General features: G+C 44.4%; 1 protein-coding gene across 3 annotated transcripts; it reads left to right on the forward strand.

Annotated features, from left to right (window-relative positions):
- Positions 1–137: 137 nt before the first annotated feature.
- Positions 138–26,034, forward strand: RECQL (RecQ like helicase). 3 transcript variants are annotated; one of them, XM_063134796.1, is made up of 16 exons: positions 138–216; positions 2,177–2,291; positions 4,685–4,780; positions 6,632–6,826; positions 8,805–8,984; positions 12,203–12,309; positions 13,840–14,038; positions 15,111–15,277; positions 16,461–16,542; positions 16,716–16,864; positions 16,947–17,064; positions 17,165–17,303; positions 20,069–20,160; positions 22,033–22,249; positions 22,473–22,602; positions 24,561–26,034. In XM_063134796.1, exons 3-16 carry the CDS (start codon positions 4,762–4,764, stop codon positions 24,714–24,716), a joined length of 1,950 nt encoding a protein of 649 aa, XP_062990866.1. In that variant the 5' UTR covers positions 138–216; positions 2,177–2,291; positions 4,685–4,761; the 3' UTR covers positions 24,717–26,034. The 3 variants fall into 3 exon arrangements, with proteins under 3 accessions (XP_062990866.1, XP_062990867.1, XP_062990868.1); XM_063134797.1 differs by lacking the exon at positions 2,177–2,291 and having other exon boundaries at positions 189–216; XM_063134798.1 differs by lacking the exons at positions 138–216; positions 2,177–2,291 and adding an exon at positions 3,336–3,374.
- Positions 26,035–26,726: the final 692 nt, after the last annotated feature.

Consider the following 26,726-nt stretch of genomic DNA (forward strand, 5'->3'; position numbering starts at 1 on the left):
GCTCCGGAGACGCCTCCCTTGGTTGGGCTGAGGTGGCCGGAGGAGCAGCAGCAGCCAATCCGGGAGGAGCACGGCCTGCCGGGGATTGGCTGCGCAGGGCAGGAAGCGGAAGGGGCGGGCGAAGGATGCCGGTTGGCGTGTTTATGTGTGTGGGGAAGTGAGGAAGTCGGTCAGGTTGTCCCGGGAAGGATGGGTGGTACTGCCGCTGGGCCGCAGGTAAGTGGCGGTTGAGGGAGTCTCTGGAAAGGGCTTAATGGGGATGAAAGAGAGGGAGAGAATAGCCTGTAACAGCCTTGCAGTGTAGTCTAGTGTTATTCCACCCCAGGGAGCGGCTGACAACAACCCTGCAGTGTAGGGCGGTTTTGTTATTACCACATTATAAGAGGGAGGAAAGAAAATGCCTGACAACAGTCCTGCACTGTAGGGTGATGTTATTATACTCACATCATAAAATAGAGGGGTGGTGGTAGAGGGGGAGAAAGCAGCTGACAACAGTCCTGCAATGTAGGGCGGTGTTGTTATTACCACATTATAAGGGGGAGGAAAGAAAGCGGCTGACAAGAATCCTGTGCTGTAGGGTGATGTTATTATACCGACATCATAAAAGAGAGGGGTGGAGGAGGAGAAAGCGGCTGACAACAGTCCTGCAGTGTAGGGCGGTGTTGTTATTACCACATTATGAGGGGGAGGAAAGAAAATGCCTGACAACAATCCTGCAGTGTAATGTGGCATTATTATCACCACATTATTAGAGGTGTGAAGGCCCGGAAAAATTTGGGGGGGGGGGGGAAGAATGACGTTTTTCCCTTGAAAAAATGAAGAAAAATGGATTATAGACTGTTTTATTTTTGCATGGTGAACAAAATATTTAAGACAAGGTGTTCATATATTTACTTCTCCAAATGATTTCTAAAAACTAAGTACAGTATCAGATTATTACAATTTTTGTGCACCGAGGACATGCAAGTGCTAATATTGCATTTATTTCCCCCTTGAAAATTTCAGGTTTTTTTCCAAAACCCCCCCCCCCCCATTGCTTCAAAATTTCCAGAAATTTTACATCTATACACATTGTGGAAAGGAGGAAAGAAAGTGGCTGACAACAATCTTGCAGTGTAGTGTAGTGTTATTATTTCCACTTCATAAGAGGAGGGGGTGAAAGAGGTTGATAAGAGCCAGCAGTGTAGTGTGGCATTATTATTACTACAGCCTAAGAGGGAGGGAGGAAAGAAAGTGGCTGACAACAGTCCTGCAGTGTAGGTGATGTTATTATCCACACATCATAGAAGGGAGGTAGGTGGAGAGTCCTGTACTGTAATGTGGAGTTATTATTTCCTCAGTGTTATTATCTCTTCCTTGTAAAGAGAACAGGGAGAGAAAGGGGCTGATGACAGTCCTGCAATATAGCCTGGAATTATCTTCTCATTGCAGGGAAAGCTGAGAGAGTTTGGCTTACAATATCCTTGCAGAGTAGTCCGACATTGTCATCCCAATAGTTCAGGGGTGGGTGGGTGGGCGGACTGCTAAGGGGAGAGTGTCTTATAACAGCCTTCTAGTGGCGTCCAGTGTTAGCCTAGTCCATCTTAAGGGGGAGGTGAAAGAGAGTGAGTGTATGTTATAAACGACAGTGTTGCAGTGCAGCACACATTATTTTAGGTTGGAGATGTGATTGACTGCTAGCTAAATGCAGCCACCACATCCAGAGATAGCATACCTATTCAAAGTTTCTGCTAAGGGGGAAGAATGGGGGCAGGGAGGTTGTGGCTTCTTTTTTCTCTGGGTTTAAATCAGAGCTGTACAATTGCTGGTTTTGTTGCCACACTCAGAACTGCATGCAGAGGGATGCCTCTGAGACGTGTGGGACTTTACCTGCCTAAAAGAAAGTGTGCATATGAACTAGGTTAGAGATTTGAGTCTTTGATGCCAATCCCTGAACCAGACACAAGCTAGGCATTACAGAAGGGAGTGGGCATTTCCTTTTCTTGCAAGACAGCTGGTTCCTCACTACTCAATAGAATCCACTGTAAAGTCGGGCAAGAAAGTTGCAAATACACAGGTATTAATGCAGACATTAAAATAAAAGTGGCAGGCTCAAGGCTTCTTTTCATTGCAGTGATTTGAAAAATCATGCCTCTATCCAGAAAATTGCAAAATACATTGTTTATTTTTTTTCTAGCTGGGTTCCTGTGCTTTTAAATGCTTCGTAACAAGCACAAATTCAACAGATGGAGATACAGTGATGAGTAGCATTGCCTCTTGAATTTCTACCTGTCTTAAGACCGAGTTCTCATGTAGGTGGCAAACCCATTGTCTTAGCTGTTCTACTACAGACTGTCTGTATGGATGGGTGGGGGTGTCTCTCATGCTTGAATACTGTTCTATACTAATGATTTCCGCCACCTAGAAAGCTAGATATTGGGGAGAATGATTCTGGCCTAACCTCCTTGAGATGCTAATTTTCTATAGGTAGCAATGTTCTTATTTTGATGTTCAGAGGAGCATTCAGTCATTTATTTGGTCTATTTATTTAGTTTTAAACCTCCCAGAACCACTCCCAAATTAAAACAATAACAATGAATGTGATGAAAACTCAGTATTAAAAACTGCAGAATGCAGCTAGGCACATTATGATAAAATCAGGCAGAACAGTTAATTTAGAAATCAGCTGCACTAACATGCTGGAAGGACTGGGCAACTAGGGCTGCAGCCCTATGCTAAATTACTCACAGTGGCTTACTTCTGAGTAGTCGTGTATTCTTGGGAGAGCATTCCATAAATGGGGTCCCACAACTGAGAAAGCCTTCTGGCTGGATTTGCAGGAGAGCCTCTGAACGAAGGCTTTGGCCTGGTTTGTGTGTGAGGCCCTACCTGTAGTTTGAAGCTGAATTTTGAGACATTCTGTTCTAAACATTTAATTCTTAAGAGGAGTGTGGGGCTTTTGTTCCTTTGCTGTATCCTCACGATGGTATCTCCACTGCTTTGCTCTTAATTAATATAGCCCAGTTTGATAGGTTCCCGCTTTTTATATCACAAGGTTTGCCTTGGTTTTGTCAAATATTATCCTCTCTACAGTGCATTACAAATCTTCTCATTTTCACAGTTTTGATGGCTGAAGAGGCTAGTTATCCAGCCCCCAAACTAATGCCTAACAAAGTATTTCACCTTTAGTGCTTGGCTCTTAAAAACAACCAGATTTTGTTGCTCCTCTTTTGCCATCTCAGTAGTGCACTTTGCACCATGTAGTGGCATAGCAGTACTGTGCCTTAGACTTTTCAGTTCTATGGACACTTACTCAATTCCTTTTATGATTGATTAAGGCAGAGCTTTCCAAACTGTGTGACGCAACACGTTAGTGTGTCAGCTGCAGTGCGTAGGTGAGTCATGCAAACGTAACGAGAAACCTCTGAGTCTATGTGAAATAAGCAATACCAACTTGCATGCATTTTTACGCGGCAAAGGTGCTGATTACTATGGTGCACTAGTATATTCCCCTTCCGTTGTATCCGTGTATGCACACCACGGTCGAGGGATCATACAGGTACTGCGCATGCGCAGTATGCATAATCGGGTCGAAACAGCTGATTCCGCGTCAGCTGCACCTGAAGTGACGCATTCGAGAAATTCCATAGGTCCAATTTTTTAATAGAACACCGTCTCAACCACTGCTCGATCGCAGCTCGACAAAATTGGTTCAGTGTGAAAAGTCTTGGAAATGTATGTTATTATCTTGCAAATCATATACTTTAAAAAAATATAAATGAAAGGTTTTCATGAGATACAGTGTGTCCCCATACATTTCGTTATTACAATTTATGTATGTGTCTGTATCTCTTATAAGGGGCTAGTTTAACCTCCGGTTTGCTAGAAAAACTGAATTACTGTGTCGCGAAATGATGCATCTCTAAAAAGTGTGTCACCAACATGAAAAGTTTGGAAAGCTCTGGATTAAGGTAACCCTTGATGCTGCTATGGGTGAGACATGGGAGTGTGTAATGCCCTCTAGTGGCTGAAATATATCCTACGAGTAGAACTGGTAAACGGTGGAGCATCCCTAGCTATAATTTGAAACCTGCACAGCACCTAGGAGGGCCTAATTCATCTAAGTCTGCATCCTCTTCTTACATCCTATCATAAGGCTGTGACCAATGTAGACTTGATGGCTTTTTTCTTCTCCTCTCCCCTTGTGATGTGCTTAATATCCTGTCTGATGAAAGATTCTAGAGAATTCAGAAGCTTGCTCACTAGTTTATGCTATCTTGTTTGGTCCTAATAACTATATGTGGACTAAAACTGATGGCCACAGGCTAAAAGCTGCAAAAGGCAACATGACAGCAGCTTATTTTATTTCGGACTTTCTCCATGGAGTAGCATAAACTGTTAACCCTGTGAGAGAGATAAGCTGAGAGATAGTGACTGGCCCAGGATCTCAAAGAATACAATCCTATGCATGTCAACCCACTGACTTCACTGAGAAGTAAGTGTGCATAACATTGCAGCCCCCAGTGAGCTGTATGGCTGAGTGGGGATTTGACCCTGAGCTTTTCCAGTCCATTTCTAACCCTGTATTTTGTTGCATGGCATTTCTAATGTTCCAAAGAGATTTAAATATTGCTTGTATCTCTGGAGAAGCTATTCTGCTCGCTTTCAGACTTTGATTTTGACCTTTCTGTCCTTTTCAAATTAGTTTTTAGGTAGCAATTGTTAAAGGATTGTTTTGGTCAATACTCATTCATCAAGCAAGTCACCTTTTGGAATTTGAAGATGACGACAACACTTTCAGGTAACTGGATCTTCCACTACAGTTTATTTGGTACCATCAGTAATGGCCTATATCTTTCTATTATCTAGGAAGATAAACAGGTCCTCAGGATGCAAAATATTTATTGTCACGAAGCCTGACGCGTTTTGGCCTATTATTTATTCAAAGACCTTCCTCAGGGGGCTGTAACAATAATACAATAAAATACAATAACACATAATAAAAATATGTTTGTGCTATTAGGTTAATTAAGCACATTGCCAATAGGGCCTATGTATATATAGTATTTAAAATCATATGAAACTGTTCTATAGCAGAAGTGTAATATATCAATCCTTACTTGTTAGAAGGTAGTGTCTGTAGAATTTCTTCTAGCAAAATAATTGTCTCCAGTGGTAATCTATGGTGAATGAAAAGAATATTCCTCAAATCCATCCTTATATTCTTAATTCTTTTTTGTGGTGCTCTGCCAGTTGTTTCCATGTAGAATCATAGAATAGGAGAGTTGGAAGATGCCTAAAAGGCCATCGAGTCCAACCCCCTGTGATAGTTGTGATAAGTCCAAGGTCTCTCATAGTGGGACATGGCTGCGATTGTAGGGGAGTGTCTGCAAATTGGTCTTTAGTCACAGTGGTAAAAATTCCAGATCTTTATTTATTTATTTATTACATTTATATACCACCCCATAGCCGAATCTCTCTGGGCGGTTTACAAAAGTTAAAAACAATGAACATTAAAAACAGATATACAAAATTTAAAAGCACTGAAAGTATAAAAACAACAATATCCAATATTTCTAGTTTGTTTCACTCCCGCTCATTTTGACAGCAGTCAGGGCAGTTTCGTTCTACTGGGCGCCTCTTTTCCAGGCCAGGCAACAGTGGAAATAAGCCAGGCATAAGCCACATTACAACAAGCCACGTTTTAAATAAACCAGACTTTGTCAGCTAGTAATAAAGCATGGCTTCTATTTGTGGTTTACAGCTTCTTAACAAATCATGATTGGTTTGCAGGGATGGGTCCAGACACAATGACAAGGCAGATTTCAACAAACCACAGCATGATTTAGCGTTATGTGTGAGCTTGGACAAGGTATTTTTTACCAGCCATTCAAAATAAACCTTGCCAGTATGTGAAATGGAGCCAATACTGGACAAGCATTGGCAACGTGAACATCTGCTCGAGACATCCTCCACTGCACCCAGAGTGCTTAAATTTTAGTGATCCAGAGATCTTCATTTAGGCCACTTGGATTCAAAGTTTCAAATTTCAGAATTCACTCTTATTTCCCCTCGTAGTAACTGTTTGTCATCCTGTGTATGCCAAAAACTCACAAGGGAGTAGTGCTCCCTCCAGGCAGGCCCATAGTATCAGGAGAAATATTTTGCATCCTGAGAACCTGTTTCTCTTCTTTCTGGCAGGTTTTGGATGCTTACCTCCTTTTGGTTTTCTGTTATCTAGAAAAGGTATGGGGAAAGAAATGGCTGTGTGCATGGATTGTTTGGTTGTTCTTTTGGTTTGGAGCCACTCCATGTAAAAACCTGAATTTAAGCAGGCGATTAAGGAGGCTTGCAGCAGCAGCTGGCAATTTCAGGGGGGAAACTGGGCATGGAAGTCTTGTCAGAGATCAGGGCTAACGGGTTCAGCCATGTGGAACATCCTTTTCTTCAAAGGCAGCTGGAGTGTGGGACGAAGGAGGGATAGGCAGGCCAGCCAAGGAAAACTCCCTGTCCTGAATAAAGCAAGGACAGGAGAGGGAAAGACCCGGCGGGCAGGCAGGGGGAGGTGTGTGAGGACTCCTGGTTGCGTTAACGGCCCAGCACAAGTGAAAAAATAAATGTTGGAATGTATGGCACTTCCTTCCTACTTTAGTGTTGCAAGAGGAACTGACTTCTGTTGACAGTGAGCTGCAGGCATTGGAGATCCAAGTCCAAGAACTCCTTGAACATCAGCAGGAGCTTCTTCAGAAGAAGGCAGTCCTGAAGAAGAAAATAAAACAGTTTTCTGACACGGAGAGTGGGAGCAGCAAAGATGCTGAATTGGCAGCTGAAGACTGGAACAAGGAAGGTCTGTTAGGTCACGTTCAATTATTACTATGTCGTTGTGCTGTCAGTGGGTATGTCTACACCTATGGGCTTTCTGGGACAAGGGTGAGGGGAGCATCTTGGGCTTTCCCGCTTCTGGGATCATCCCCAAGCCTGCACAGGCCTGCATGTCATCCCAGAAGTGAGGAGGGACATTCCTGTGCAGCGTTTTTTGCCCCAAACAAAGACGTTTACACAGCAACATGGGCGCAATCATGCGCCACAGTAAGTTTTTTTAAAAAAGCACCTCAAACCTCAGCAACCAAAGATGCTGAGAGCCACCCAAGGGATGGCGAAACTGCTTCCCCCCCCCCGCCCCGATGGGCATGGAGCCCCCTTGGACAGCTCCGTGCCTGTTTGCTGAGGCCCTACTTGCAGAGAGGAGAGAGGACCTGGGAGCCCGTGCCACACTGCCCGTGGTCCTCGGGGTTGTCCTGGGACTGTGGGAAAAATCATATATCCAGTCCATTTTATTCTGGGACAACTGACAGGTTGTCCCCAGTTGACCCCGGGATCCCCTGTGCATCATTTGGATGCACAAGGATGATCTCGAGCTGACCCTGGGATAAATGGCTGGTGTAGATATGCTCAGTGAAACCGGTGTCAAACAGTAAATACAGTGCAGTCCTGTGCACGTACGACTTTTTTTTCTGTCGAAACATCTCCCAGCATTCCCCAGGCAGCATGGATGCTAGTTCCTTCTAAGTAACAATTATAGCATATTTGAAAAGTGTAAGTGTGTGAAGATACGTTTCATTGCCTTTTATGTGCTTCTGCTTTAAATGAGGTGAAAGCACCAAAGCTACTATAGCTGCAGGGGGAAAAAAGTCCAATTAACATAGCTACAGGAAAAAAAATGTAGTTAACGTAGCTCTATCTCCCGTATATTCAAATAAATCTGCATTTTGGGCAGATATTCTTCCCCAGTGCATCTATCAATGAAGTTTGCCCACAAATGGCTACCAGTTTGTCCTCCAATCATTTATGCCTTTCTAGATGCTTGGCTTTAGCTGCCCTCTTCACATTTGACTTCAGGTTAGTGAAGAAACTACCAGAAATGCATCTTTCCTGCATTTCTGGTTGACTTTTCAGGATAGGCTTAGCCTGCTGGCCTTAAGTTCTTGTATTCATCCCACAGTGAACATGTTGAGGATGGAAGAAGGAAGGAAAAAGACAAATAGGCCCCACCCCCATCTCTTTTCTCCCCAAGGCTGGCCTGAAGGTTAATTCAGTTGCCCACCATGGACCTGTGTGCATTCACATTATGCCAGTCCTTTTACAACTTCATTGGCTGCCAGTCCAGGTCCGGGCCCGATTCAAAGTGCTGGTATTGATATTTAAAGCCCTAAACGGTTTGGGGCCAGGTTATTTGAAGGAACGCCTCCACCCATATGTACCTGCCCGGACCTTGAGATCATCTACAGGGGCCCTTCTCCGTGAGCCCCTGCCAAAGGAAGTGAGGCAGGTGGCTACTAGGAGGAGGGCCTTCTCCGCTGTGGCACCCCGGCTGTGGAACGATCTCCCCAGAGAGGTCCGCCTGGTGCCTACACTGTACTCCTTTCGTCGCCAACTGAAGACCTTTTTATTCTCTCAGTATTTTAACACTTAATTTTAACTTAAATTTAAATTTTACTGTTCTAACTCTGTATTTTAATCTTATATCAATTTTGTTGCGTGGTTTTATCCTGGTTGTGCTTTTTATACTATATTTTGTAATTGTGCTTTTAACATGTTGGTTGTTTTATTATGGTTTTAATTTTTGTAAACCGCCCAGAGAGCTTCGGCTATTGGGCGGTATAAAAATGTAATAAATAAATAAATAAATGCAGTCACTGCTTACAATTTGGGGGATAAATAGTTACTTTGGAAGACTTGGGTCACTGTTGCTCCTTTGCAAGGGGTGGGGGATCCTTTTAGTTCAAATGAATCTCAGGTTTGTTTGTACTGCTTCCTTCTCACAGATTTTTCGTGGTCCACGAAGGTCAGAGATGTGTTGCAAACTAACTTCAAGCTCGCAAAATTTAGGCCTTTGCAACTGGAAACGATCAATGTAACAATGGCAGGAAGAGATGTGTTCCTTGTCATGCCTACCGGGGGTGGAAAAAGCCTGTGTTACCAACTACCAGCAGTATGTTCTGACGGTATGTGCTTGTGCTTTATAAGCGAAAGAATGCTGGCTAAAGAGGTTTTGTTGTTAGGGAATTACCTGTAATGTTTTCGTAAGAGAAGAGTTTCATTTTCACCTTCTCAGCGTCAATATTCCTGCACATCAGTGACAAATTTATTTTTCTTTGAAGGACTTCAAGTCCCATCTTGAAGATATGTATGTGAGCCAAGTGAGATATATTATGCATTCACATTGGCAATGACAAATAGTGTAAACCAGTGATAGAGAATTTCTTTTAAATTGGTGGGGGGGGGGCATGCTGAAGTTGGACAGTGCACCATACTGACTGTCACCTACTACTATAGATGGGTGGGAGAGAGAAGCACCAAAAGTATGTGCAAAAAGGAGGAGAGACTAGCTCTGGTGCTGGTGAGAAGATTTTGTATTTTGTATTTTTCTTGTTAAAAAGTTTTCAAAACTTCACAGATAGCCCAACGTTTCGGATGATGACAATCCTTCTTCAGGGGCTGTTTTGAAAAGTTGGCTGATAAGCGTCCACAGTAAAATATTCTGCCAAAAAAACTATGCTGGCGATTTCTTTCAAGGGAGTTGCCTTTCCAAGCTGCAGTATTGATATCAGCCAACTTTTCAAAACAGCCCCTGAAGAAGGATTGTCATCATCCGAAAAGTTGGGCTATCCGTGAAGTTTTGAAAACTTTTTAACAAGAAAAATACAAAATACAAAACCTTCTCACCAGCACCAGAGCTAGTCTCTCCTCCTTTTTGTCACCTACTACTACTACCACTCATAGAATCATAGAATAGTACAGTTGGAAGGGGCCTATAAGGCCACCAAGTCCAACCCCTTGCTCAATGCAGGAATCCACCCTAAAGCATCTGTCACATCCTTCTCTTGTCCATTAGAAATTCCACAAGTTAATCTTCCTTAGTTAAGTGAGGATAGTTCATGGCCAAAAGGAGAATGGAAAGAACCTCATTTGGCTTATTGGGCTGAGGGTCTCTTCTCCCCACTTCCATAACTTTTCATAGTCTGTGTGTGATTTACTTTATTTCAGCATTCGTGGCTTTTAATAGTGCAAGCTGTGCTCCTGATTGTTGTATTTAAGCTGTCTCAGGAATCTACTTGAAGAGCAGGATATGAACTCCTATAGCAAATAAATTAAGTTTGCACATGTGTAAACTTTGCTCTTTTTCCTATGTAGCAAAGCTTGGTATAAAGTGCCGGGTTCCCACTTAATGCCTTTGCTTTAGCGCTGTGCTTTTGTGTTTGTTCCCTTGGTTTGGGCTGTAGTAGCTCTCACCCTCGTGCTCTGGGGAAATGCTGAAAGATTCTTTCGGTGAGGCACAGAAGGAGGCTGGGGGAGGGAGAAATGTCAGGGACCATTTTGGGTTTCTCATGAGTGATTTCACCCCTCCTTTTACTGATTTAGATTAGTGGAAGCAAAGTACTACAGTGAGGGGATGGTATGGGGCAAGAAGCCAGTGGAAGGTAAACCTGTGTGTCCATAGCTCAGTGGTGGAGCACGTGTCAGGGTTCGTTCAATGACCTGGACCCCCTGAGCAACTTCTTCAGGATCTTTGTTCCTCAAGAGTCTCCACCTTCCTTGCTTTACCTTCTCCTTTCCAGTAACGTGGGGTTTAGACTGTAATCAGGTGAATGACACACCAGGCACTTGAGGTTGCAAAAACCCAAGTCCTTTACCCTAGCTGCATTTAGGCCTTTCCAGCTGCTTCTTCCTCATGATCTCATCTTTTCCTGCTCTGTTCTTTTCTAGCTCTCTCTGGCTGCTTCTCACCTCTCTTTTTATACACTCTTCCCCTAAAACAGAAAGTACTGCTTGAACCTTAAAGAAATGAAACTTAACTGGGAAATGAAACTACTTTTCTCAGGGATACCCCCTCCCAACAGAGTAACACCAGGCCTCTAAGGCCTGACCTTTTTACTTTGCCTCTGTAGGCCTCAAACATTCACACCATGCATTGCATGCAAAATGTCCCAGGTTCACTCCATGGAAACGACATCTAGAAAAGGATCTTGGGGAGGAGGGCTGGAGAAGATCTTAGGAAGTTGCTGCCAGCTACAGTAGATGGCCAAGTGGTTTAAAGGCTTCCAGGGAGTGAACCTGGGACGTTCTGCACGCTTGCTATGGAAAAGTTAAGATATATGCATATGGTTAAGCCGTTAGCGTCTTACCGCTGTGGCGTTACATACAGCATGACAATTTTGAGTGTTAAATAGCTCTCATTAATTGGGGAGTCGTTGCTGTTGCGTGTTTTGCGGAAGGAGCAAATTTATCAGTAAGCATGATTCGTTTGGCTAGTACAAAAGTACACTGTGTGGTCAGCACAATCTTTACCTGCTTATACTAGATCCTGGGGACGTGGCAACAGTGTGCCAAAAATATTGCAGCTATAAAGTTGGCTTCATTTCATTATGCAGTAAACATGTCCCATTATGGCAAACTACATGTGCCATTATGGCAGGGGGTTGGACTCGATGGCCTTATAGGCCCCTTACAACTCTACTATTCTATGATTCTAATACATTTTTTCTGAGCAGGACGTCCAGCTGATCAAACCCCTTGAGGGCGGGATGTAGTTAGAATCATAAAATCATAGAATAGTAGAGCTGGAAGGGGCCTACAAGGCCATCGAGTCCAACCCCCTGCTCAATGCAGGAATCCACCTTAAAGCATCCCTGACAGATGGTTGTCCTGCTGCCTCTTGTTCAAGAAGCTAAATGATTGTTTTACTGGGCCTATTCAGACAACACGCTAGCCATGGTTAGGCCAAGAACCCTTTTGCCGCAAATGGTTATTGAGTGTGTTTAAACCGTGGTTATGTAGCCACCATGGTTAGGAATGGTTCACACGACACGCTAAGCCATAATGTTTTGCTCAAAATGCTTAACCACCGTGGCTTAGCGTGTTGTCTGAACAGGGGCACTGTATGGTTGGGTTCTTAACTATAGTTAAGGCAACATGCCATGTTCAACTATTTCTAATACCATCTTTCAGCAGCACAACCTGCCCCCAGAGGGTGACTGCATGTTGTGTATCTATATTAATCAGTGCTCTGGACATTTCCCTATCCTAGAATATGGAACGCTCTTTGAAGGAATTCTTAATTAGCTTTCATTCTGCAGTACTGGTCTCAAGATGTGCTGAAGGTAGCAAGAAGTGTAACTGAACTGTTCCAATGACGAAGGCAATTAATTTTCATTTGTTTCAGGCTTTACGCTTGTGATTTGTCCTCTCATTTCACTTATGGAGGATCAGCTAATGATGTTGGACCAGCTAGGAGTTTCTGCAACTTTGCTAAACGCCTCAAGCAGCAAGGTAGGGCCGAATGCCAAGTGGCTAGCTGCCCAATGTGGACATTGGCTCTTGGCATCTTCAGCAGAGATGCTGGCATCCTGCCTCTTATTTGAAAACTGCAGCCATATGTGATTAGGTGACTTCTATTTATGAGTTTCCCAAGTTGTCCGTGAAACTGGAGTCGCACAGGAAAAAGAATATTCTTGAAAACCCTCTTTGGGTATTGATACTAAAGTGATCTACTACAGTGGTTGGTCTTGGTTTGCTTTTAATTGCATGTGGCAATAAATGGGGTTGAGTCTGGCGGTTAATTTCTAAAATGGGCCACTTGGAAGCTGAGCCCTATTTTACTGTTCCTGCTCTCAGCATCCCACATACTAAAGAAGAAAAGGCCCACCCTACCTTTGTCTTCACCATAATTTTCCATCTTGGATTGGGAATAGCTAGTCCTGAGTGCTTGGGCATTAGATACACCTCATGTGAGGAGTAATAATTTTAAGGGCAGTACAGGCTGGTAGGCCCGGTAATGAGAGCCAGTGACAAGAGAATTGGACTTGGCAGTCCCTAACCCAAGTTGGTGGTTTTGGGTGCATTCTTATGCATGTTTAGAAAAAGAAAAAGTTGTACAATTTTCAGCATGGCTGGGAGGATGCAGGGAATTAAATGACGTTTTTCTGTTTAAACATGCATCATCATCATAATTGTTGTTACCCAACTCTCCCTCTGGATCGAGGCGGGGTACAACAGGAATGCAAACATCATATAACTAATTAAAACATTTAAAACTAATACATTATTAAAAGCAGCACATTATTAAAAGGCAAATTTAAAATTCAACTGGGTAGGCCTGCCTGGATCAGTGGGATCACACCTTTGAAAGATATTTTTGATTCATTAAAAGCAAAACTATTTTTGTCATGGTTGGAAAAATATCTATCCCTGGTGGTCTCTGGGCCACAGTTTAACAAATCACTGATGTGCAACTGCATGTATGTTAAATCTACACACAGTTTTTTTGCATCTCAATAGAGAAGAACTAGAAGTAGTTTGTAATGTGTGTTCTCATAATACCTCCCATATTCGCCTGTTGGTGAACTTGAGCAGGCTTGCAGAAATGTGGCTGCCATCTTCATGATACGAACAGATCAGATGCTAATTCTCAGTGGTTGTAGGTCAGTGAACTACACCAGAATACATTAATTTAGAGCTGGTTTACATCTTTAAATATTTGAAAGTTGTTTTCCTGCCTTTGACAGAGGTTGTCTTCTGAAACGTGATTCTGGATTTGACACATAATTAGCAGAGTAAAATGCCTCTGCATTTTTCTAACTGACTTGAGAAGCAGTCAATATTATGATGTGGCCTTCCCCAGCATGGTGCCCTCCAGGTGTATTGGATTACAACTCCCATCAGCCCGATGCAGCATGGCTAGTTGTTAAGGAATCCAAAACACCAGGCAGGCACCAGGTTTGGGAAGGCCGTTATGGTCTGCCATCATTTTTATGCCCTCCAATGTGTGGCAAGTGTGTTTCCTCCCTTCTTCGCAATTAGGAGCACGTGAAGTGGGTCCATGCCGAAATGCTCTCTCGCAGTTCGCAGCTCAAACTCATCTACGTGACTCCAGAGAAGATTGCAAAAAGCAAGATGTTCATGTCAAAGCTGGAAAAAGCTTACCAAGCAGGAAGGCTTACGCGCGTTGCCGTGGATGAGGTCCATTGCTGCAGTCAGTGGGGGCACGACTTCAGGCCTGGTATGTCTATCCAGACAGCACTCCGTGTGAGCAGGCAGAGCTTCTACTTGGCTCCGCTAGCAACATTCAGTTCCACTGCTGTTCTTTCTCCCTCCCTGGAAATGTTCTCTAAATTATACCACAAATCTGTTATATGTATAGAGGGTGCTGTCTGAATTTATCTACCTTACATTCTAGGATAGGGTCTTCAAACTTGCTACTTTCATAGAATCATAGAATAGCAGAGTTGGAGGGGGCCTACAAGGCCATCGAGTCCAACCCCCTGCTCAATGCAGGAATCCACCCTAAAGCATCCCCGACAGATGGTTGTCCAGCTGCCTCTTGAAGGCCTCTAGTGTGGGAGAGCCCACAACCTCCCTAGGTAACTGATTCCATTGTCGCACTGCTCTAACAGTCAGGAAGTTCTTCCTGATGTCCAGCTGGAATCTGGCTTCCTGTAACTTGAGCCCATTATTCCGTGTCCTGCACTCTGGGAGGATCGAGAAGAGATCCTGGCCCTCCTCTGTGTGACAACCTTTTAAGTATTTGAAGAGTGCTATCATGTCTCCCCTCAGTCTTCTCTTCTCCAGGCTAAACATGCCCAGTTCTTTGTCTGGGTCCTTTCACAGGGTCCTTTCCACATCTGCCTGTCTGCCCTAGAAACCCCTCTACATTTAAGAGGATTCTGGGATACTGTTTGGGTCTCACGATTCCCCTGTATGAACCAAGAGTAAACCCTAGACCAGAAGCCCCTGCCAGCATGGCCACTTGTCAGGAATGCTGGGAATTGAAGTCCAAAACATCTAGATCCTACTTTTTGTCCACTCTTGCCCTAGACCGTATCCTGCACCCGCTTTCAGGGGGAAAACCCCCACTTGTCAACCATTAATGATTGTATTGAGATTTCCCCCCCCCCCCTTCAGAACCCAGTTTTGAAATCCACCCATTTCTGCTGTACTTGGTCAGTTTGGAAATCTAGCATTGTGTTTCTGCTTACAAATATCCTTAAGTGCAGTTTAATACAATGGTGATAAGTATTAGGGATTTTTAATTTATATATAACATTTCTGCTTTCATCCTTCGCTCTGTCCAGATTACAAATTGCTTGGGATCTTAAAGCGGCAGTTTCCCAATGCGCCCCTGATTGGATTGACCGCGACTGCGACAAGCCACGTCCTGCAAGATGCTCAGAAGATCCTTTGCGTTCAGAAGTGCGTCACTTTCACGGCATCGTTCAACCGCCCCAACCTGTATTATGAGGTATCCCTGTCAAGTCTGTTTTATCTTTGGGAAACAGAAGGTAACAGTGGGACTGCGGACGGAAAGGGGTGTCGGAGCTGTTCTTCCCAGCAAAGGCTCAGTCATTTTGCACACTGCCTGGAGCCAGGGACTCGCCCTGCGGTGACTTCCCCCATTGGGGAGGATGTAGCACAGGCGTAGTAGCGGAGATGAGATCGCCAGCACGGTTCCTTCACCCATGCCGCATTCTTCCCAATGGGGAAAGTTGCAGTGCAGGCAAGTCTGCTGGTGACTGTAGACACCCTCCCAATGGGGGAAGTGGCCCCAGCCGAGTGGGCGGCTGAAGTGTTAATCCAGTTCCTGCCTCAGTCAGGGCAGCATTGCTGCTTGTGAACTTTCCCCAGCTGGGGAAAGCCCATGCCCAGGAAATCTGATCTCTGGCTGGAACACCAGCTGGAGTTCCAGCTGAAACCTAACATAAGAAGAGCCCTGCTGGATCAGACCGAGGGTCCATCTAGTCCAGCACTCTGTTCACACAGTGGCCAACCAACAAAGCAGGGCATGGTGCAACACCACCCTCCCACCCATGTTCCCCAGCAACTGGTGCACACAGGCTCACTGCCTCAGATACTAGAGATAGCACACAACCATCAGGACTAGTACCCATTGATAACCTTCTCCTCCAGGAATTTATCCAACCCCCTTTTAAAGCCATCCAAATGGGTGGCCATCACTATATCTTGTGGCAGCAAATTCCATAATTTAACTATGTGCTGTGTGAAGAAGTGCTTCCTTTTATTTGTTCCGAATCTCCCACCAGTCAGCTTCATGGAATTGACCCCTTTGGGTTCTAGTATTTTGAGAGAGGGAAAAAAGTGTCTCCTATCCACATTCCCCACATCGTGCATAATTTTGTACACCTCTGTCATGTCTTCAGCCAGAGATTGTACCCTTGATGTTGTCCGACCTGTGAAGGGCTGGGAGAGTATTTCAACACACACACACATGTTCTCTATCCTCTATCCTCTATGTTATTACTGTTCTTATTTGGTGCATGCAGAGCATTGCATTAAGCTGGGCTCAACAAACCATACCAGGAGGCTGTTTCTAATTTCAAATCACTTTAAAGTGGGTAGACGCCCAAGGAGATAAAATTAATTTGTGGGTTCAAACTACTTACTTCCCTTTTAAAAAATATTTACAGGTTCGGCAAAAGCCATCAACTGCTCAGAACTTCATCGAGGATATTGTTAAACTCATCAATGGAAGATATAAAGGCCTTTCAGGTGAACACTCTATAATGAAAATAATTAAAAGCACAGTAGCATCTCTAGGAGACCACCCTTGCAAGGTCGCATTCCAGAGTCTTGCTGAGCCCTGCTTAAGTTCAGCTGTGCTTCATATGGGCTACAGTGCCTGTCGTTTGGACTCATTAGCCTTACTCATTTTGTCGATTCAGGAATTGTCTACTGCTTTTCACAGAAGGATGCTGAACAAGTTACTATGAATTTACAAAAACTGGGAATTAAAGCAGGTACTTACCATGCAAATATGGAACCCAGAGATAAGAGCAAAGTTCACAAGCGGTGGTCTGCTAATGAAATCCAGGTGAACTATGTGTTCCTTCATAAGTTTTCTCTATTCAGCTTCGATCACTCATGACCTGATCTTTATTGCCTTTGTGTTTCAGGTTGTAGTGGCCACAGTCGCCTTTGGCATGGGGATCGATAAACCGGATGTGAGGTTTGTAATACATCATTCAATGAGCAAATCCATGGAGAACTATTACCAAGAGAGTGGGCGTGCAGGTATGCTCAACCTAAGGAAGGATGGATTCTGTGTTGATCTCTATGTACTTCCTAACGGTGGTGGGGGAAACCTAATTAAAAAAAAAAAATATCATTCCAGGTCGGGATGACCAGAAAGCTGACTGCATTTTGTATTACGGTTTTGGGGACATATTCAGAATCAGCACCATGGTGGTGATGGAAAACGTAGGGCAAAAGAAACTTTATGATATGGTTTCCTATTGCCACAACATGACCAGGCAAGTGATTTATATTTGTGTGTGTGTGTGAAAGAGAGAGAGATTCTAAATTTGCTACTTCATGTTGCTGAATTTACTGTAGAAATGGTGCTGGCAACTAGAGTCTTGGGTATGACAAAGTTTGTGTATGAGAGGTGGTGTATTAATTTCAAATATATGTACTGCAGATTTATTGGCTGGCCTACAGGGCAGGGCACACGAAGCCTCCAAGATCACCTTGAGTGATCCTCGGTAGAATCGTGACTTATTTTGGCTTTAATATTTATTTGTTTACATTTATTTTTAATTTCCCAATTATTAAGATAGTTTCAGTGGTTGCAGAAATTTGTGATGGGTCCTTCTGTGCCAAACAAATATTGCACTGCCTACCTAGGTCATGGTCTCAACGTTTTTTAAAAGCTGGAAGATCTGTTAAGTATAAGAAAGTAAAAGGCTTGCGTAGTCATTAAAATTGTGTGTGTGGCTATCTCAAGGCTAAACAGAGGAAGACTATCTGTGAGCAATTACCTTGAGATAGAAGCTGTACTGGGAACCTTGCCAGGATTCTGTAAGATAGCATGGTGTTAATGATATGAATATACTAAAGATCCTTGAGGCTGGGTTAGCCTAATCACAGCTGTATGTAATATAGATAAGAACTGTGTATATATGTATATGTGTATAGCTTCTCTTGCTTTTGTCACTCTGCACAATGACACGGAACTGTTTAGAAGTCTGAAGCTAATAAACTTACTCTGCTAAGTAAGGCCTGCACTGGGAGCTGTGTTTCTGAGCACAAACGAATTCCCAAGGAAAAGTTCTGGACCCAACATTGCTGAGCATTGTGTTTTCTAGGTCAATTTGATCCAAGGCTGACGTATTGCTTGCTCCAGGCAAACCATGGTTTGCAAATCGGAAGCTAGCCTTAAAATGCATGGTTCCTCCCCTTCCCCTTTTTCATTTCATATCATTTATTAGCTATCTGTACCACCCAATATCCAAGGCCCTTCAGGCGATTACAAAGATTAAAAACCTTAAGAATACAGTGGTATGCATAATATTTATTTATTTATTTATTTAAGGATTTTTATGCCGCCATTCAGCCAAAAAAGTCTCTCACGGCGGCTTACAAAAGTATTTCTTGACAGTCCCTGCCCACAGGCTTACAATCTAAAAGACATGACACAAAAGGAAAGGGGATTGGGAGGGAGGAGGAGGAGGAGGGGGAAAAAGAAAGCAAATTCAGGCACTACAATCTTAGTTGCAAAGTTCAGCAGTTACAGGTGACAGCAGGAGGGAGGGGGCCCTCAGCTGGAGCTGGACCCAGGCACGGTGGAGAGGTGCCTGGCTGCTGCTTCCTCCCTCACTGGTGGCCTCTGCAGAGACAGTTGGCAGCAGGAGGGAGGGGGCTCTCAGCTGGAGCTGGACCCAGGCATGGTGGAGAGGTGCCTGGCTGCTGCTTCCTCCCTTACTGGTGGCCTCTGCAGAGACAGTTGGTAGCAGGAGGGAGGGGGCTCTCAGCTGGAGCTGGACCCAGGCACGGTGGAGAGGTGCCTGGCTGCTGCTTCCTCCCTCACTGGTGGCCTCTGCAGAGACAGTTGGTAGCAGGAGGGAGGGGGCTCTCAGCTGGAGCTGGACCCAGGCACGGTGGAGAGGTGCCTGGCTGCTGCTTCCTCCCTCACTGGTGGCCTCTGCAGTGACAGTGGGTAGCAGGAGGGAGGGGGCTCTCAGCTGGAGCTGGACCCAGGCACGGTGGAGAGGTGCCTGGCTGCTGCTTCCTCCCTCACTGGTGGCCTCTGCAGAGACAGTGGGTAGCAGGAGGGAGGGGGCTCTCAGCTGGAGCTGGACCCAGGCACGGTGGAGAGGTGCCTGGCTGCTGCTTCCTCCCTCACTGGTGGCCTCTGCAGTGACAGTTGGCAGCAGGAGGGAGGGGGCTCTCAGCTGGAGCTGGACCCAGGCACGGTGGAGAGGTGCCTGGCTGCTGCTTCCTCCCTCACTGGTGGCCTCTGCAGAGACAGTTGGCAGCAGGAGGGAGGGGGCTCTCAGCTGGAGCTGGACCCAGGCACGGTGGAGAGGTGCCTGGCTGCTGCTTCCTCCCTCACTGGTGGCCTCTGCAGAGACAGTTGGCAGCAGGAGGGAGGGGGCTCTCAGCTGGAGCTGGACCCAGGCACGGTGGAGAGGTGCCTGGCTGCTGCTTCCTCCCTCACTGGTGGCCTCTGCAGAGACAGTTGGTAGCAGGTAATATAAAAACAGTTTAGCTACAGTCATATAAAAAGAGCACACACACACACACATATATCCCAACAATAGCCGTGACCTGATTAAAAACCTATCTTATGCTGCCAAATGCCTGGGAGTAAAGTCTTTAACCTGGTGCCAAAAAGATAACAAAGTTGGCACCAGGCAGGCTTTGCTAGGGAGTTCATTCCATAATTGGTGGGCTGCCACCGAGAAAGGCCATGTACATTGATGGTGCTAAATAAATAAATAAATAATAATAATAATAATAATAATAATAATAATAAAGGCCATTCTGCAAGTCTCCCGTGGAGGTGACACCTTTCCTTGCTAGCCTTAACTGTGGATTAGCATTACACCTGTAAGGATGGTAACCATGGACAATGTTTGCCCTATTAATCAGAGTCTTTCTTCCTTTTATTTACTTACTGTACTGAATTTCTCTGGACGGTGTACAATTCATTAAAAGCCTACAGTACAAATATTAAAACAACGGATAAAACCCGCATGCCTTCGTTTCCTGCTTGACCCCGCGTTTGTGTTTGCAGATGCCGTCGAGTCCTGATAGCGCATCACTTCGACGAGGCCTGGGATTCCGCCAACTGTAATAAAATGTGTGATAACTGCTGCCGTGAGGAGCGTAAGTGAACAAAGTGGCAAAATGTGGTACTTCCTGTTAGACCTGACCACTGTACAGTTCTCTGGACGGTGCACAATACATTGAAAACATACGGCACAAATATTAAAACAAACAAAAAAATGTGTTTGTTTGCTGTTTGACCCATGTATTTGGGTTTGCAGATGTCGTTGAGTCCTGATAAGAGGAAGTACTTTTCTTCATACAGCACATACCGTATTTCTTCGATTCTAAGGCGCCATCGATTCTAAGGCGCACCTCATTTTTAGACCTATTTATTTGGGAAAAAAAGATGCACACTAATTTCAGTACCACCAACAGAAAACCCTAGTTGTCACTGAGCAAGCTCCACTTTAAGGACTACGGCATAGCCTGGGTGTGAGGAAGTGATTGCAGGCAGAGCAACGGGAGAGACTGCCCAATTCTTATTGGGCAGCTGGATTTTGGCGCCACTGGGCTGGGAGGGGCTTAGGGGTAAGCAAAAAACAGGCGTTTACCCGCCCAGCTCCTCCTCCCGGCTTGCGGCTGCTGCAGGAACTTCCTCTTTTGGCTGCCTGCCTGCACGTGGAGGAGAGAGACGGATGGAGCTGGAGCTGCCACGTGAGAGCAGCTTCGGTGGAGCAGCACAGGTTTTTCCGCGGGCGTGAGGGGTTCCAGGCGGGACGCACGCTTCCCAGCGCGGCGGCTGGAGGGGGGACCCGGTGCTTGGGGGGGGGGTGAGCCTCCTGACTCTTGGAGCCTCTTGTGTCGTCCCGGTGCACCTGACGAGGGCCGGAGCTGCACGGGGCGCGCTGTAGGCTCCAATCAGCCAGCAAAGCAATTTTAGAAAGCCCTGCTTGCTCAGCTTTCTAAAAGCAATAAAGCTAAGGAGACTGGATGTTTCAGACCCTTTTTAATGGAATAGAGTCTTTTTGCATCTACTGTATTTCTTTGATTCTAAGGCGCCATCGATTCTAAGGCGCAGCCCATTTTTAGAGCTGTTACTTTAGGGGAAAAAGTGCATCTTAGAATCGAAGAAATACGGTAGTTAAGCTATGGAATTTGCTACTGCAAGATGTAGTGATGGCCACCAGTTTGGATGGCTTTAAAAAGAGATTGAAGAAATCATGAAGGATTAGGCTATCAGTGGCTAATAGTCCTGATGGCTATATACTACCTCCAGTATCAGAGGCAATATACCTACGTGCATCAGTTGCTGGGGAACATGGGCAGGAGGGTGCCCACGTGTGAATGAACACTCACTCTCTGCTTGTGGGTTTCCCGTGGGCTGTTGTTTGGCCACTGGCTGAACAGAAGGCTTTACTAGATGGACCCTAAGTCAGATCCAACATGGCTGTTATGTTCTTAACTGAGCTCTGTATTGGGAGTCTGGAAGGTGATGGCCCGCAGGCCAGTTAGCTTGCCACCCTGCAACTTTTAGTGTGCAGGCCCCTGGGTTTGGTGAACTTCCTTTATCCTTGCTCTTTGCTTGTGGCATACCAGAGCCGATATGTGTTACTGCTAATATGTAGAAGATCCTGTCTGGGACAGAGTTGCTGGGGAACATGGGCAGGAGGTTGCTGTTGCACCATGTCCTGCTTATGGGTCCCTGGTCAACAGCTGGTTGGCCACTGTAGGAACAGAGTGCTGGACTAGATGGACCCTTGGTCTGTTCCAACATGGCTCTTCTGGTGTTACGTTCTTAATTTGATCATTGTTTTTATCCCTCTTGGTCCTACGATATTTACGAGCAAAAAAAGCCAAAGGCAAGGGGTGGAACCAGGAGTTGTGTGTCTGAAAGGATTTATTATTGCCGACACATTTCGATACTTGCAACTAATATTTTGTGCTTCTGTGTTCCCACCTTTTCCACCTCCGCCCTCCTCTGGCACTCAGCGTTTGAGAAGATGGATGTGACAGGGCACTGCAGGGACCTCATCAAGATTTTAAAGCAAGTGGACCAAATGAGAGAGAAATTCACTCCTCTGAAACTGATTGACGCCTGGCTAGGGAAGGGTTTGTCAAAACTGGGAGTAGATGTTGTGGCTCCTAAGCTTCCCCGTGATGCGCTGGAAAGAATCGTTGCCCATTTGATCCTGCAGCAGTACCTGAAGTAAGTACGGAATCGGACAGCTCTTTGTCTACCATCTTGCCCTACTCATAGGAATGTTTCATTTAGCACAATATTAATGCTTTGTGCATCCTCAAAGGAAAACCCAAAACAGAGTACAAGCTTTTTTGCTACTTATTGCCAAAGCCAGAGGTCCATAAAGACTTCTCCTTTCTGCTCTGCTTGACTTGACTGTGTTTTATTTCCTTTTCCAATTTTCTTTCAGGGAAGACTTCAGTTTTACTGCATTTGCTACAATATCGTATGTGAAGATAGGGCCCAGAGCGGAATTTCTGAAAAACGAGGCTCACATTATCACTATGCAAGTGATATTGAACAAAAACAGTATTGCTAAGGTAAGGTTTCATTATACATGATTATGGTTGTTATTGTTATTAATTTCATTTCTATACCACCCAATAGCCAAAGCTCTCTGGGCAGTTCACAACGTTTCACTGATAACATACAGGATAGAAATTTAAAGTACACAACATTTAAAACAATTTAAACAGCTAAAAACAATTTCAATAAAATACTAGACATGAGCAGACAGCTGACACAGGTGCTCCATCATATGCCATTAAAAGTGATGTTTTTCTATGTAATTTTTAATCGTATCTATAGCCGTAGCTCTGGGATATCCCCCTCCCCTTTCTTCCAATTTTATGGTAATCACCTATTTTATTTCTATGTGATCTGCTGTGATTTGCCTGTTCCTGTGTTCACTTTGTATGCTTTATAAATACGTCATAAAGAGACAAATTAATTGTTGTTCTTCCATGGATAATAAAATGGGCTTTCAGCTGAACCTTTTTTCCAGAGGTATCTAAGAAATAATTCTGAATTCTGGCATAGGCAGTGTTGGTGCTATTTTCCCAAGAAGGTTCAACCTGCTGTTGAATTTTCTAGGAGGTAACAGATTAAATGTGAATTTTGCGGTGGCAGGAATTTTACTTTCAGCACGGAAATTATAATGCGAACATGGCCTGTTTCAATGCTAAATCGTTGTACTTTTTGTATTGATGTGGAGGCCTGATACTGCCCTGTTAAATTAGATTTTTTTTAATTACCAAAAAGAAACAAAGCCCACTTGTGCGAAAAGCTCACACCTTCGTTTTGTTAACAAAACAGGCACTCAGGCTGCTGCTATGTCTTTAACCTGGTTAATTCTGAAGATGCCTAACAAGTGTATTTATTTATTTATTTATTTAAGGATTTTTATGCCGCCATTCAGCCAAAAAAGGCTCTCACGGCGGCTTACAAAAGTATTTCTTGACAGTCCCTGCCCACAGGCTTACAATCTAAAAGACATGACACAAAAGGAAAAGGGATTGGGAGGGAGGAGGAGGTGGGAATAAAATGTAGTGTATAAAATGCTGTTCTTTAAGCCATGTGTTTCTTCAGGCTGACTGTACACGTTGTCCCTGGTCTCGCTCCAGGGGGCAATGCGCACAGTCAGCCTGAAGAAACACATGGCCCGAGGAGCAGCGTTTCATATTCTGTTGTGGGGGCTGAGTACGTATCAGCTGCTTGGTTTGTCGGCTGAAGGAAGGCGTTAGCTTTCTTTGCCTAGATACTTTGCATCCACTTTCTATCGATGGCCTGTCATCCTTTTGCACAAGTGGCTTAATTTCATCTTGGTAACCAAAAGAATCTAATTTGACTCAGACCTGGCAGTATCAGGCCTCTAGATCAGTATACCGCCCCCCCCCCCCCCCGGCTGCTTTGGTATATATGCGTATGAACATCAGACCAACTCTTACCTTGTGCAAATAACTGCTCAGTGACTACTTGAGTTAGTGTAGTAGCTGTGAGCCCAGATGACATCTCAACTCTGTTGCCCTGCTCACAAAGATAGATTACTTGTGTGCGCGACTAGTAGCAGAAGTACGCTAGAGAATGATTGTAGGAAGGAGTTCACTTTTTAAACAGCCCCAACACAAATTCATAGAATTCTGCATCAGCTAAATGAATGTGTAGTAGATTCTGACCATCACAGCCTGTTTATGGCTGCGCACACTTCTGGGTTTCTCACACTTAGTGAATCTTACAACCTTTCAGATTGGCTCTCTGCCAGCCCAATGCAAAATAAATGTTTGAAAGGTGTGGTCACCTCTGATATGTATCTGTTTCCCACATCACTTGGTAACATCGTTCTAGATAAAAGCACTGCCCGCATGGCACAGGGAAAGACCGAATGTCAAGTGTCCCATTGCCAAAAGATACAGGAAACTATTCAGATCAGCATTGCCCATGAATTTCAGGTGATGTTTAAACTGAGCCAGTTAGCATGTTAACTGTGTTTGATCAACAGGTCAGATCGCCTCCATTATCCAGTCGGGGAAGCTCAGCTGGAAAAAAACTGGTGGCTACCCACAAAAAGCGGCCTCATTCAGGAAACCCTATCCAAGCAAAAAAGATTAGAACTAAGGCAGATGAAGAAGATGAACTAGTGATAATAGAAGATTAAGAAGGTGGATTTCTCAGTGTCTTGTATTATCTGCCTATATGGAGGACAGGCCAGGGATTAACAGGTGGGTGGGTGACATTTAAAAAAAAACCCAAAAATGAACGATGTGCAAGAAAACCCAAGGAAACAAGAACACTATAGGGAGAAGCGGCTGAAGAAAACAGTGACAAGTTGACCACTGCCTGTCATGAGCTGCTTCCACTCCTGTACAGTCATTTCAGGAAAGGATACCCTTTGGATTTTAATTAAGGTTCTTGTAACCTGTATAATTCTAAAAATGCACAATATTTATTGCATAATGGAACTAGAGACTAAGTCATTGTCCAGGGCTTTTGAAAACATGGGGAGATTTTTTTTTTTAAAAAAAAAGTGTTGGCTTTCCAGGAATGCTTAATTCAGCGTTTTCATACAATATTCTTCTTTGCTGCTCAAATAAAAAGGTACCCTAGATGTACGGTTTGAACATTCCCGCAGACTTTCAGGTTGCCTTTCCTTACCCTTTGCTTAAAGTGACTTCTCCTATGGTCTTGACACTTCACCTACATTTTGAAGCAGATTTGGAAGTAATGCAGAGCTTGGGAGACAGTGGATCAATTGCCTTTAAAATAAGGGTGGGGTATGTGTGGCTCTCCCCAGCATAGCCCATTGTGAGGGATGATGGGAGTTGCAATCCAACATCTGAAGGGCCACATGTCACCCATCCCTGCTTTAGAAGAAAGCTTAAATTTGGGAGAATAGTTGTTTGACTGGGAAGTCACTATGGGATCACTGGTTTACATCTCTCAGAAAGACAAGAACCTGAGTGTATTTATACACGATGATGTTGCTTCTGTTGAGGAACCTCAAGTGAAATGGGCCCAGTGTTTTATAAATGGTGAATAAGTGTGAGGACCCATTAGCTACTCCTTGTATGTGTGAAAGCTTCCATGCTTGTATAACATGGTATACTTACAACATAACAGGTGCCAGTTGTAGATATGAGAAGTGAAAGATTGTGTGTATCATCCTTGTTGCACATTATGTTCCAGATGTGACTGATGGTGCACAAGCTTCCCTGTTTCCTTTTTAGACCTACAAAAGGCCCTTTTGGTTAAATGTGAACTTACAAATAGTTTTCAGCTCCAGGAAGATGAAGTTGTGCTGTATAGGTAGGACTCTATTGAGGTAGCCCCTCATTGTCTTTCAGTCTCAACTACATGTCAGAAGTGCATTCAGGATTTAGAATATGCCTCTCCGTAGTGTAGTGAATCATGTTGGCACCGTGGTTGAAGTTTGTTTACTACAAAGAGTACTGTCCATAAAAGGTTTTATTTACATATGGCTTGAGTCTTGGTATTTGTTTAAAGTCTATCTGAAAGGAGTGTCGTTTTTTACATTTTTTTTTTTTACATATAGAACAGTCATTCTGTATTCTCAGATTCAGGTGGGGAACACTGACACATTACATTAGTTACACAGAGGCTTCCTTGGAAATCTGAAAAGGATTGTCCCAACATTCAAAAGGAAAAGGTGACTTCTCTTGGGGTTGCGCAGAAAGGGGTGGAAACTACGAGCATTGTTAAGTGAAACACAGATCTGTCTCTGCTCCCTGCGCATACCACAACATAGCTGCCTATGGGAGTAGCTCAAACTCCGTTTAGGGCACAATTTTATGCTTACACAGGAAAAAAGTCCTACAACTGCCAGCATTTCCCAGCCACATATATACACTCCATGAATAGGATTGTGCCCTAAACAGATTTTGTTGTGTTATGTGGATGCAGCATAGAAACAAGTCACATAGAAGGAGCTTTCTAACCAAGCAGAAATCTGGGTTTATTAAATGTGGTGCTATTTAATAAAAGAGCCTTGTGTGGCGCAGAGCGGTAAAGCAGCAGTTTCTGCAGCTGAAACTCTCCCCACGGCCTTAGTTCGATCCCAGCAGAAGCTGGTTTCAGGCAGCCGGCTCAGGTCAACTCAGCCTTCCATCCTCCCGAGGTCGGTAAAATGAGTACCCAGTTAGCTGGGGGA

The sequence above is a fragment of the Elgaria multicarinata genome, chromosome 9 (assembly GCF_023053635.1).
Source record: "Elgaria multicarinata webbii isolate HBS135686 ecotype San Diego chromosome 9, rElgMul1.1.pri, whole genome shotgun sequence".
Lineage (NCBI taxonomy): Eukaryota > Metazoa > Chordata > Lepidosauria > Squamata > Anguidae > Elgaria > Elgaria multicarinata.

Coding starts and splice junctions, on each gene's coding strand:
- RECQL (XM_063134796.1), top strand. Junction 17,065..17,164: donor CCAAGAGAGTGGGCGTGCAG/GTATGCTCAACC, acceptor ATATCATTCCAG/GTCGGGATGACCAGAAAGCT. Junction 17,304..20,068: donor TATTGCCACAACATGACCAG/GCAAGTGATTTA, acceptor TTGTGTTTGCAG/ATGCCGTCGAGTCCTGATAG.